Source organism: Ixodes scapularis, unplaced genomic scaffold (assembly GCF_016920785.2).
Source record: "Ixodes scapularis isolate PalLabHiFi unplaced genomic scaffold, ASM1692078v2 PGA_scaffold2__306_contigs__length_199485367, whole genome shotgun sequence".
In the NCBI taxonomy this organism is placed as follows: domain Eukaryota; kingdom Metazoa; phylum Arthropoda; class Arachnida; order Ixodida; family Ixodidae; genus Ixodes; species Ixodes scapularis.
In genome coordinates, this window is record NW_024609857.1 from 98772599 (window position 1) to 98784577 (window position 11979).

Below are 11979 nucleotides of genomic sequence, written 5' to 3' on the forward strand. Positions count from 1 at the left end.
TTGCAACGGTGATTGGGGGCTTTGGGCAACTCTAAGGAGAATATTAGGATTTTTTTTTTTGCGTTCCCTATTTTGAAAAGAAATAATCTGCCATAAATGGAAGGTGATATAAACATTTTGTAGGAGGAATAAATAAAACAATAAATAAGTTTAGACTTCAATTTGCGAGCGCACTAGCAAACCTAAGGGAGTTAGAGTAGAGACTATTTGTTACTAACTTCGTGACCACCGCCCCCGAATAAAACGCCCAGACAACGAAACGACAAAAAAAAAGTTAACCTGAAAAAACGGTAGAAGACATATTAGTCGAGATTACACTTTATTGGCATACAAGCGGTAAGAAAGCATTACACAGTCATTTAGAGAATTACACACGCCACGAACATTTTCTGATAGTGGGCGTCTGGCAACGAGAACGTCAACTAGCCTTCCTATATGAATAGGCTTTTTCTTCTTGCGTATTTTCGTTTTAATCAAGGACATAAATTTCCGGAATATGCAGCCAGCTTAAAATCGTCACTCCGGAAGGCGAGACAGGAAGCACAGTCTCTTTGCCAACAGATCCGTGTAATGGTCAGTGGCTACGCTGAAGCTGGTACCCTCCTCAGGAAGAACGCGGAATTTCTGTAGCAATGTAGTCACGCACAGGAAGACTTCTACAGTTGCCAGAAGCTCTCCGGGACACATCCGTTTTCCTGAAATAAAAGACGAGGAGAAAAAACATTAATCTCCAAGTATACTACAACGCCCTGTTTACAAACGAAACCGAGTTTGCCCACTCGTCGCGTGACCACTGCCCGCGCGCAGAAAATAGATACACGTGAAGAAAAGCGTCTGCGCCTGCGCCACAGAGACAGAAGCGCCGCCGCCGCCGCAGCGGCGTGACGTTGCAGCCGCTCATAGGTCTACCCGGAGCGCAAGTTCGTCTGATTCTTTCGCAGGCGTTGTGGAGACGTCAGAAGGCCGAGCGCTGATTGGCTCTGGTTGAAGGATAGTGGGTAGACCTCAAGGCGCAGCTTGCTTCGCTGTCTACGCACTATCCTTCAATCGGAGTCAATAGGGAGTTTTCGTAGACCGCGTTTTCTACTCCGCTAAGCCTTCCGCAACGAAGAAGCCACTACTGCGCCTGCGCGCCGATGGCCTTGACTGTAGAGTTCCGGGTATCGTAGCGGGTTCAGAGAGCGTTACGGGACGGCGAAAATGATCTACGAAAACTCCCTAATCAGAGCTCTCGGCGTTCTAACGTCACCGCAACCCTCGCAAAAAAGCAGACGAGCTAGCGCGCCGCATGAGAAATGCAAAATCAAAACTGTATGTTTACTCAATAGTGGTGTCACTAACACCAACTTAAAGGGCAACCCCGCTCAATTCCGAAGATTTCGGGATAATGAGTGATTTCGAATTAAAAAGCCCCAGTAAAAAGCACTACGTGGTTTGCTTCGCGAAAAATGGGATATATATTTTTTTATCTAATTTTAAACACGAGCGGAGATCGAAACCGAAACTTCGGCTCTGTCCGGCAACATTGGCCTCGGGCCGCCAAGTGCATGGCCATCACGTGGTACGAGATGTCACGTGATCCTCGGCCCAGCGACGGGCAGGATGGGGGCGGGCGTGCGGCAGGCGCGAGTGTCGTCTGCACTGCACTCTTCGCCACGTTTTGGTGTCTACGGCATTCGACGACGTCTGCACAACTGCGGCACAAGTCTGCGACTCTGCGCACGTGGTGTCCATAGTGTGGACGAAACTCCGAGAGGCAATAATCGCAAACCGTGAAACGACGACGGTGGTTGTGACGCGGAAGACGGCGGTAACGGCGGGACCACGGCGGGCGGTTGGTCTGCTCCCAAGAAGCGCGCTGCGCAGGCGCGTACGCCAATCACGTGGACACCGCTGAGCGCCGAGAGGAAACGTTGCTGACGTCATGCGCTACGCTCGATCGGAGAAGTAAAAACAAGCAAAAGGGGGGCCATGATGATGACGTTTAGCTCAATGTTGGCTCCGCCCATGCCGTAGCCTTGACTGCGCTGTTGGTTGCGCCTGAATTCGCCCGCTCGAGTCAGCCGATTTCGGCAACTTGGCGAGTTGCAAAGTTTGCCGGACCATTTAAGAAACATTTAGACAGAACTGCGCAGTAATATTTGGCGTGTGGTCTTTCTAGGCGATACTGAAGAGGACAGCATTGTTTTTTCAAAACCAAAAATGAAGCGGAGTAGCCCTTTAAATGTCAAAATTCTGCTCTTTCAAAAATCGGGTCTTCAGATTTCTTTTTGTTTTGTTATAATTACGAATACCAAATTTATTGAAGCTTTTTTGTTTTGTTTTGATAGTGAATTCCTAGTTTCTAGTGCTTCCACAACGCCATCTTGCACTTTTGTTCTAATTCTTCTTATACAACAGTCTTCGTCAGTTTTTACGACTTATTTAAAACGATGTAGTGGTTAAGACGCGCTTGTTGTGATAATGAATACCTAAAATAGAAGAATAAAACCCGGAGGGTGTTCCACAGACAACCACACTCTTTGATTTAACAACGACGGATGTTTATTTATGGACGCAAACTATTCACGCGTTGACCAGAACGGGGGAGGACTGAAAGAGAGGAGGTTACTGGAGCGCCGATAAGGACTGTCACCATACCGTGTCTGCCCAAGTTTATAATCTCTCTTTTTCCAGTTCCGGCTTGATAAATTTGATTTCGCGTCTTATCAAGAATAACGATGCAAATGAGACGTTCTTTTTTGCTTTTTCGGTGAAGAATGTTTCCATGATTTTACGTCCGAATCGCTGTGGATGCGTTCCCAGGACCTTGTTGCTGCCGAAGTTCGGTGCGCACCCAGAACACTTCATCGCATAAGCAGTGATGGGATGTGTGAGATGATTAGCTTTTGATATAGCCTTATTTTGATGACCTCATACGCAGTCGTTTACGCATCGTCTGATTTGCCCTAATATATTCAGCTCCACATTTGAGGGGCACCGAATACATCTTCCCGGTCTCCCATTCTCTGAAGTGCACACTAAACATTATGACGCCCTTGAGGGCGTAATTGGCTTGTTCTATAACTAACACCCTTGTTGGTGTAGCAAAACGCCCTAAGAAAAGGGCGTCATTGCTAACACCCCTAAAGGAGGGCGTAATTCTGAACACCCTTAAATTAAGGTTTGATTCCACTGTAACCTTTTTATAGAGGTGTTATGACTGCGCAGTACGCCCTCTAAATTGGGTGTACCACCACAAGAAAGTGAAGCAAACTAGTGCATGAAGAAATGACTGCAAATGAGTCTAAACATGCTTGGTTCACTTTTTATTTTTCGATCAAGGTTCTACCAGGTTCAACTAAATTCTCTCTAGACGATTGCAAGCAGGTCATCTTACCGCAGCCACGCCTCTGCTTATGCGGGCAACTGCGTGCAATTACAAGGTTGCCAAAGGGCAAAGCTACGTTCACGCGCACGTCATCAAACTTGGCGAAGGCAAGACTGAAAAAAATAGTTTCCTTTTACCCTCGAAATTTCACCACGACCAAGACACTTCTGAACCAGTGGCGGTCCGTGTGTGTAAGGTCACGAACATTCCAACCGGATATTGTTTCGTAACCTCTTAATATTCTACAACCAAAGGCACTAGTTAAATCTCCAACTTCACTTTTCCTGGGGCATTTATGCTTTCTAGCACTGGTGACGTAAGCAAAACTGACTGGCTTGCAAAGACGGAACGACCGGGAGTTGCTTGGGACGTAAGCGGCAGTTCATGCTTGTAAACAGTAAAATGGTCAATTGAGACGGAAGCAGGACTACTATCAGAAGCATACTTGCAGAGTACTTACGAATAAAACAGCGATCTCATGTAATCCGTGATAGATGCATAATCCGATTCGGGCAGTACAGAACAATCCACAAATACAATGTCGAGGATGAAGGCGGTCGCTCACATTCAACGGAAGTCTCGCGGTCGCTGATGAGCAGCTCACTGTCGTGATAGATGCGTAATCCGATTCAGGCAGCACAAAACGCAAACACAATGTCGAGGTTGAAGGCGGTCGATCACATTCAACGGAAGTCTCGCGGCCGCCGATGAGCAGCTCTTTGTCGAAACGCGTCCAACAAACAGAGCACAATAATTCCATGGACTCTGACGAAATAAACGACCATTACCGAAAAGTTGGCATGGATGCATTCCGGCCGTTCTCATAAAAAAATCACACTGACGGGCGCCCCTTCCCTTTTTGGAAACCGGATTTACGTGGACCCTATGACTCACCATAACTTGGCATACGGCAATGACTACGGCCCCAGTAGCCCATCAGCGCGTCAGAGCGAGTCACGTAACAAATTTCCGTCCAAGCGTTTTTGTCCTACGGAGAGCGGTCACGTGTTTCGCGCCACCCCTCTGATTTGTTAGAAGCAGCCTTCGCACTCGCTCACAGCCACACGAAGACACAAAAGAAGGTGTGGAGGCTTATCAGAACACGAGGTCAAAAGGGGTTGGACAAAGCAGCTAATCTCTCTCCGCTGCTTTGTGTTGCCACCTGCACTGCCCAGAGAAAGTCGCGAAATCGGACTCGACAGGACTTGCTTTGCGTAGTACTGCCTTGAGCATATCAAACTGCCACTCATGTAGAAGCGCATGCTCTGGTGCGTACCGCGAGATCATAAAATGAATACAAAAAACAAATTTTAACGCCGTCGTAGCACGGGACAAAGCTAAGGCGCTGGGTACATAAAACAATAAGAGGCTCGGTTTCACGTGTACCAAAGAAAAACCGAAAGAAAAAAAAAAAAGCGTCGGGACGCTAGATATTTTGGTGTCCCCACGCAGAGAAAATAGTCGCATTCCGAAGGGGGGGTGTTATGAATCCGGCACTTTCTAGAGTGCCTTCATGTGCGCTTCGCATAGAGTGATGCCAACTGCCTGTTTCCCTTCCCCACACCCTCTTCCAACGCCTTTTTTTTCCTCTCATTGTTTCCCCGTGCGCCGGAAAGTGGCCTTTGTGTCCATCGGTAATCCCATCAGAGGGGGAAAATGCTAATCCTCCCTCCGTGGGTTCCACAACGCTGCTCCGAACTTCTGAGATAAGGTGCTTGTTTCCGGGAGCGTTATAAGCCCCACGGATTATCCCCGAGGAACAAAATAGCTGCTGGTTTGTCGGCGAGTGGTATTACAAAAAGTGGCATCACCCTAGCAAAGCGCACATGAAGGCTCCCTAGCACTTTCGATCGTCTTGTGACATTGATTTTTTTAAACTACACACAAAAATAAAATCTCAGTGAAGGTGCTATAAGTAGTGCGAAACCCATCTAGGTGAGCTTGTAATACCCGAAATGAGGGCGCCACAGTTTGTTCAAATCTTCAGCGCAGGAGGCCTTTCTCAGGTCTAAAGCAAGCAGATTCCATTTTGCGTAATCTTGGTTGTTTTGTTTTTTAACGTCGGATTTTAGGCAGCCAAAAAATAGAAATTCCTTGCCGGCATAGCCGATTCACGCAGGACACTCTTGACGCTTAACCAAAACGGCGCCCCGTACGGTATGTCATGATGGCGTCGGCGCGACCCATCCCATTTTTCACAAATATTGGCTAGACCAAAATGGTATCGGCGCAATCTTTCCGATTTAATTCCATAACGGCGCAGTACTGTGTGCTGCCTGGGTTGTATATTTACACGCCTTCGTTCATTTTTTTGCGAGCGAAGATGATTTTTTTTTTTTTTAAATCAAAGTTGAAGTGATAAATCTGATGCACGCGTGACACGTAATTTTCGCTTCGTGTCGGACGGAGAGTTCAATCGGAGTTGCAAAAACTGTTCTACAGCACTTCCTAATCACACGCGGTTTCGTGCGGTGATTAATTATACTCGATGTTTGTACAGCCGTAGATCAGCAACAGTTTCACCATTTTTAGGCCACCTGAGACTGGGTGGAAGAAACACGACGACGTTTGAGACGTCGCCGTGTTTCTTCCACCCAGTCTCAGGTGATCTAAAAATGGTAAACTTACACCAGCTCGCCTGCGCCCTAACTGTTTTTTTCAGTTTCACCAAACCAGTAAACATAAACGGCTATGAAATCATGGGTGTATTTGACAGCACCACCATTACACCCCTTTCACACCGTGTGAATGAAGGGCGTACAATTCGCCCATACACCCTTTTTACATGATTTCAGGCACCATCGCTACAAGTGGGGCTTAAAAAGGGCGTGTAAGGGGTGTAAAACGCCAGCACACCCTTTTTACACCCACCGATATCAGAAATCGTGTAAAAAGGGTGTTTTGCCTAACTTACACCCTTTTAACACGATTATGGGTGTTACATTGTTTAGTGTGTGGGTGTGATTGTTTTTTTCGCAGGGCGGTTTAGCCTCCTTTAGGTTAACCATACTGCACAGACTCGCCAGTGTTAATGTGCAGGATAAGACGACTTTCGAGTAAAAGCGGGTGGTGACTGATCGGATGCGATGGCATGCGTTGTGAAAGTACGGGATGCTGGTGATCCTTTGTCGTGCAGGTGGGGGAGGGGGGGAGGGAGGGGGGTTCCTGGTGGTTCTTGGTGTGATAACTTGGGGGAAATAGGAGGCGATCCGTTCCACTAGATATCCTGAATATGAATAGAAGGTAAAAGCGCTAAAAAAACGACGGACAAGTTGAAGATTGACGAACACCACAGAGCGCTAACTTGCAACTGAAGTTTATTACTGAAAAACACGTACACATATATACACCGTGACATCCTGAATATCCTGAAATCAGAAGCCGTTGAGCTTGGGTGTTGATGCTTTCGGTTGCTGAATACCCACATGATTTAGTTTTTTCCGAGATGAGTAGGGCCTTGATCGCCCCAAGTTTAACCGACTTGGAATGGCACTTTTAAACGAGAATGCCGGCTTTTTCGAGCGCTGTTGGAAAGTCCAGCAAACACCTCGCATCATCTTGGCCAGTCGTCGGGCCGAAAACTGAGATTTTCTCCTCATTGGTAAAAAGAAGCCAGAATGGCCTCCACTTTTTGTAGTTTCAGGCTGGGCAATGATATAGTAGTCTACGTTGCGAAAGACTTCACACTGGGGGCTGTGCTTTTTAGGTTTTCCCAGACGGCCCGGTCTACGTGCGACAAATAGATTTCACATGAAACAGGCGCAAGGCACGACCCTATGCATGCACTGAATTTTTGAAGCCAGATCAATACTTCATGTTCAATCATCGTAGATTTGATTTATAGCTGAAGAAGTTCGATGAATCCGGCAAGTGGCACTCTGGAGGAACTTCGGAACTCGCATTGTCTGTGTTCAGTGATTGCATCTTCTACACAGTTTAGGAAATACGGGATGTCCAGGTTATAATTAGGGTTCCGTGCTTTGGGATAAATTTAAGAAAATCTTAAAAACAATCGCTGGTAAATTTTTCGTCAATTCTGATTTATCCGAAAATTTCCGAATTTCAAGGTCACAGCGACAACGTAAACAGCAAAAAAAAAAAAAAAAAAAAAACGGAGGTTTACAACTAAACTTTATAGGGGCTGAAGATCACTGGCCCTGAGGAGATTCCACTTCTGTTTCCTTCGAAATCAAGAGGTACTGACAAAAGGGGCTTGTCCTTTAGTACTTCGAGGTTCCTTCGATGCAACGGGTTAAAGTACCCCAACCTTAAATATTTTGTATTTGAATTTTATTTCACGCAATAAAATAAACTAATTTTCAAAGAATAGGGAATGCAACAAAAATAAACCCCAATAAACCGCAACAAAATAAACTCCGATAGACATTTGTTATAAATATAATTTTTTTTTTACTGGAGGTGCACGGCCAAGGTTACGAGTGTCCGTTAGAAACCATGTAAAGCATCGGCATGTGGAGTGCGATGTCCATTCTGACAAGCACCGAGGCCACTGAAAAGTGAAGGACGCGAGGAGGAAAATCGTGATGTTTGCTGGTGGTGTTCAAACAGACATCGGCCTGCCGGACGCTTCAACTTCCTCGATTTTTGACGGAGTCGTGACGCCCTACGATTTCTGAAGTGTGCTATTTTGGACAGGCCATTAGCTAGTAGGAACGAACTTTATAATTCAGCAAGTAAATCCGAGCTCTCAGTATGATTTACCAAGTCATGTGGTCCATTTATGAATACCTGAACCAACTTGGAAAATCATTAGACAGAACATCAAATAAGGACATCTCTCTTCCCAGTCTAGAGATCCCTCTTGTTTATCGTACGACAAATACCTTTTGAACTTAACGAATGCTATCAGGACTGATCGATCAAGCGTGAAGTCTTAATACCTTTTTGTCCTTTCTTTTTCACACGCTCAATCCTTTCCTTTTGCTATTGGAAAGTCTTTGGTGGTTACCAAGCAGCCTATCTTGAATGTATTTTGCAAGAAGCACAAGTACGAACAAAAAATATTCGTTTTGCGCATTAATACTGCCACGGCGCAGTGCCTTTACGTGTAACTAAACAAAGACCGTAAAGACCCAAGCGAGCCGGTCCTTAGTTACTTCGACCTAAAAGTACGCACCGATTGAAAAAGTAAGGAGATATTCTGGCTTCGAAAGGAGTGCGGATTCGTCATGCGTCAGAAACCGGGAGGGGTCAAATTCTTCGGGATTCTTCCAGTACTTGGGGTCGAAGTGAACAGCCCAGAAGTTGGCTAGGACAACGGTTCCTTTGGGAATCCGGTATCCATTCAACGAGACATCCTCCTCGGCTCTGAAACAGTTAAAGGTATTTGATGTATTCAGAAGTGAGAGGCCTCTTTCCAATATTATTTAGATATGATAATGGAAGGCTTCAGTCCGAGCACTCACTGCCGGAATTACTTGATTCTTGAAGCAATAAGCGGAAGCATTCGCCATTGCAAGGTTATTTTTTATTGCTAGGCCTTGCGAGGAATTTTGTGCATATTTGTTTTCATGGTGAGGTACTATATCTTTTAAGGCGTAATTGTTTTTGCTCAGAACGTCAATAGAGCATCTCCCACGGCTCTTTCCCGGGGGAGCTGGTACGCTTCATAAGCATTTGGAAGCGAGACCTCTTTCTGTTTAATCGAGGTATTCGGGTGCTTTATAATGCTAAAAGTCTTAAAGCGACCCAACAAATTCGACTTGTTGCAAACCAATATACCATTGCTTATAAATCAGATATGTTTAGTTTGTGCGTTTTCGTGAACGATCAAGTGCTGAGTTTGTCTCGGTCAGAAGTGGGAAAGAAACATTTACACCCTACTGACAAACGTTAAATAAAAAGGCAAAAAAAAGTTTAAATATTTTAGTATCACTAAGAATGGGCATGCCTTACGCTCCTTTGCGTGGAACCTTGTTTCAAATAATTTGGAAGCACCAGGCTTCAAGGTTTTGTAACGTCATACAAATGTATAGGTTTAGTTGTTTTTTTTTATATAAAGGAGAGCGTTACTTAAATTCCGTTAGCGCCGCTCTGACTAATCATGTGTTGGTGTGTTCAAACATTTAAACGCATATTTTTAGACTTTTCCCCCGTATTACTCGCTTCCCGAAGTCTCGGAATTGACACGGTTTGTATGCCGAATATTTCAACTAATTAACACATCGTTTTAAATGTATTTAAATTAGAGGCCAAAAATAAAGCAGTTTATATTTTAATATTTTTGTACACTTTTTAACGCGAAAGCATTAACTGTTCCATTGCGCAAGACAACGTCATCAGTTTGAGGCGCGAAAAGAGAACCTAGATTCCGCGATCCAAATGGGAGTGGAGCAACGTAACAACGGTACGTTAGAAATACAACGTAACCAGTCATTCAAACACAGTAACAGTCTCCTATCACTTATTACCAAGTCGTATCAGATAACGAAGATATTAATTATAGCTAATTACACAGTATATTAGCCTGTAAATAAAACGCACACCTATTTACAATGAATACGGTTTTTGGCGTAGCCAGCGAGCATTTATTGAATCTGTTCGTTGACCTCTACCACAGTTTGCGCAGTGAGATCGATAAAAAAAAACTTTCGGAGTCACATAAACCTATCGACGGGGATGTTGTACCCAACGCTAGTTATTAACCTTCCAAAGCGGGGAATGCCTTTAACGGAACTTCCCAATACAAAATATATTTCGGGTAAATCAACATTACCGAACCTAAACACGAATTGAGCTTGACAATAAATATAATTTAATCTTCAATCACGAACTGTTTGCTGGCTTATAAACACATAAAAAATTCTACTTAAATACGGCAATCATTGCATTTTAGGACTTGAGATTTAAAACCTCTATCATCGACTACATGACAAAATATTAATGAAATGGCGCTCGTCTTAAACAATAAAACATAATTTTAGTTATATATACAAAACTAGAACACCGCATTTTGTTTGTTTTTTCTTTAGGATGTATCCTTGCGTCATTACCTGTCATAATGTTCATTGTTGACATAATTAAAGGCTTTGATAGAACTGTGATTTTCAGATAGCAATAAATCATCGTACACCATATCCTGGTAAAGTTTGAGTAATACGTTGGCTATGCAGCCCGCTTGGTGCATTACCTGGAATCTCAAATGAAAATGACGTAAAGGTCGAGCTAGATGGTTATTCAAGTTCTGACACTTTTAACGGAACTTTCTAATACCAAATATATTTCGGGTAAATCAACATTACAGGACCTAAACACGAATTGAGCTTGACAATAAATATAATTTAATCTTCAATCCCGAACTGTTTGCTGGCTTATAAACGCATAAAAAATTCTACTTATATACGGCAATCATTGCATTTTAGGACTTGAGACATAAAACTTCTATCATCGACTGCATGACAAAGTATTAATAAAATGGCGCTCGTCTTAAACAATAAAGCATAATTTTAGTTATATATACAAAACGAGAACACCGCATTTTGTTTGTTTTTCCTTTAGGAAGTATGCTTGTGTCATTACCTGTTATAATGTTCATTGTTTACATTAGTAAAGGCTTTGATAGAACTGTGATTTTCAGATCGCAATAAATCATCGTACATCGTATCCTGGTAAAGTTTGAGTATTACGTTGGCTATGCAGCCCGCTTGGTGCATAACCTGGAATCTCAAATGAAAATGACGTAAAGGTCGAGCTAGGCTGGTTATTTAAGTTGATGGTTTGATGTGTACGCTTTCAACTTCGGTACAACTTTGAGCAATCACTGATATCCGCTCATGTCAGATTTTCCCGTTATTACTAGTGCTGCATTGGCAACATTGTAGTCCTAATAAATAAACAAAATAACGTGTCAAGCTTGCATACATAATAACAGTGCTTGGCAGAGATACAATATAAATAATTCACCTTTTCGCACGAAACACCCGCAAACTATAGTCCTCTCCCTTGCGTGTTTCGCGTTTGTCTTGATATGCTCGTCAGAGCACAGTGTTTGCAGTCGTATCTCGTTAATATGTACCCCTTTACTATACCCCCGTGTCCTGTCAATTAAGAACGCCCTTTATATGGACATAGGCTTAGGGGATGGTCTGGCTATATACACGCATTTTTGTTCCATTATTAGGGACGTCAGGCATCAATAACGATATATTTTGGGAACGACGTGCCTACATTGACGATAGATGACTGTATATACCCCCGTATATTCACAAAATCTTGGAGACAGACAGGGTAAACACGTGGATTTTTGGGTCGTCATTATAAACGACTCAAATAATGCACAATTTTTGAGGGAAACGGAGGTGTCCATATAATCGAGTCATGACTGTACCAGAACAGGTGTAGTTGTCTTACAGTCTTGGCAGGTTGAACGGATTGAGGGTTTTCCAGCGCTGCATCTCCCATATCACGGCCATTGTGTATGGCATAGCCTGGTGGTCTTCCCACGTCGGGGTGTTGCAGGACCCAACAACCCTATCTATCTCTCCGTAGATCTTGGCTTGAAGGGTGTCCGGTTGGTTAGCGCAATGGTATATAATGCACAACATGGTGGCTGCCGAGCTGGTCGTTCCCGCAACGAAGAAATCGAGCAT

At 44.0% G+C, this 11979-nt stretch overlaps 1 protein-coding gene across 1 annotated transcript; it reads right to left on the bottom strand.

The window, feature by feature from the left end:
- Window positions 1-455: 455 nt before the first annotated feature.
- On the bottom strand, window positions 456-11979 carry LOC120836821 (cytochrome P450 2U1). Its single transcript, XM_040205896.3, has 3 exons — window positions 11741-11979; window positions 8508-8698; window positions 456-695 (listed from the first exon to the last, which is right to left on the bottom strand). Exons 1-3 carry the CDS (start codon window positions 11977-11979, stop codon window positions 517-519), a joined length of 609 nt encoding a protein of 202 aa, XP_040061830.3. The 3' UTR covers window positions 456-516.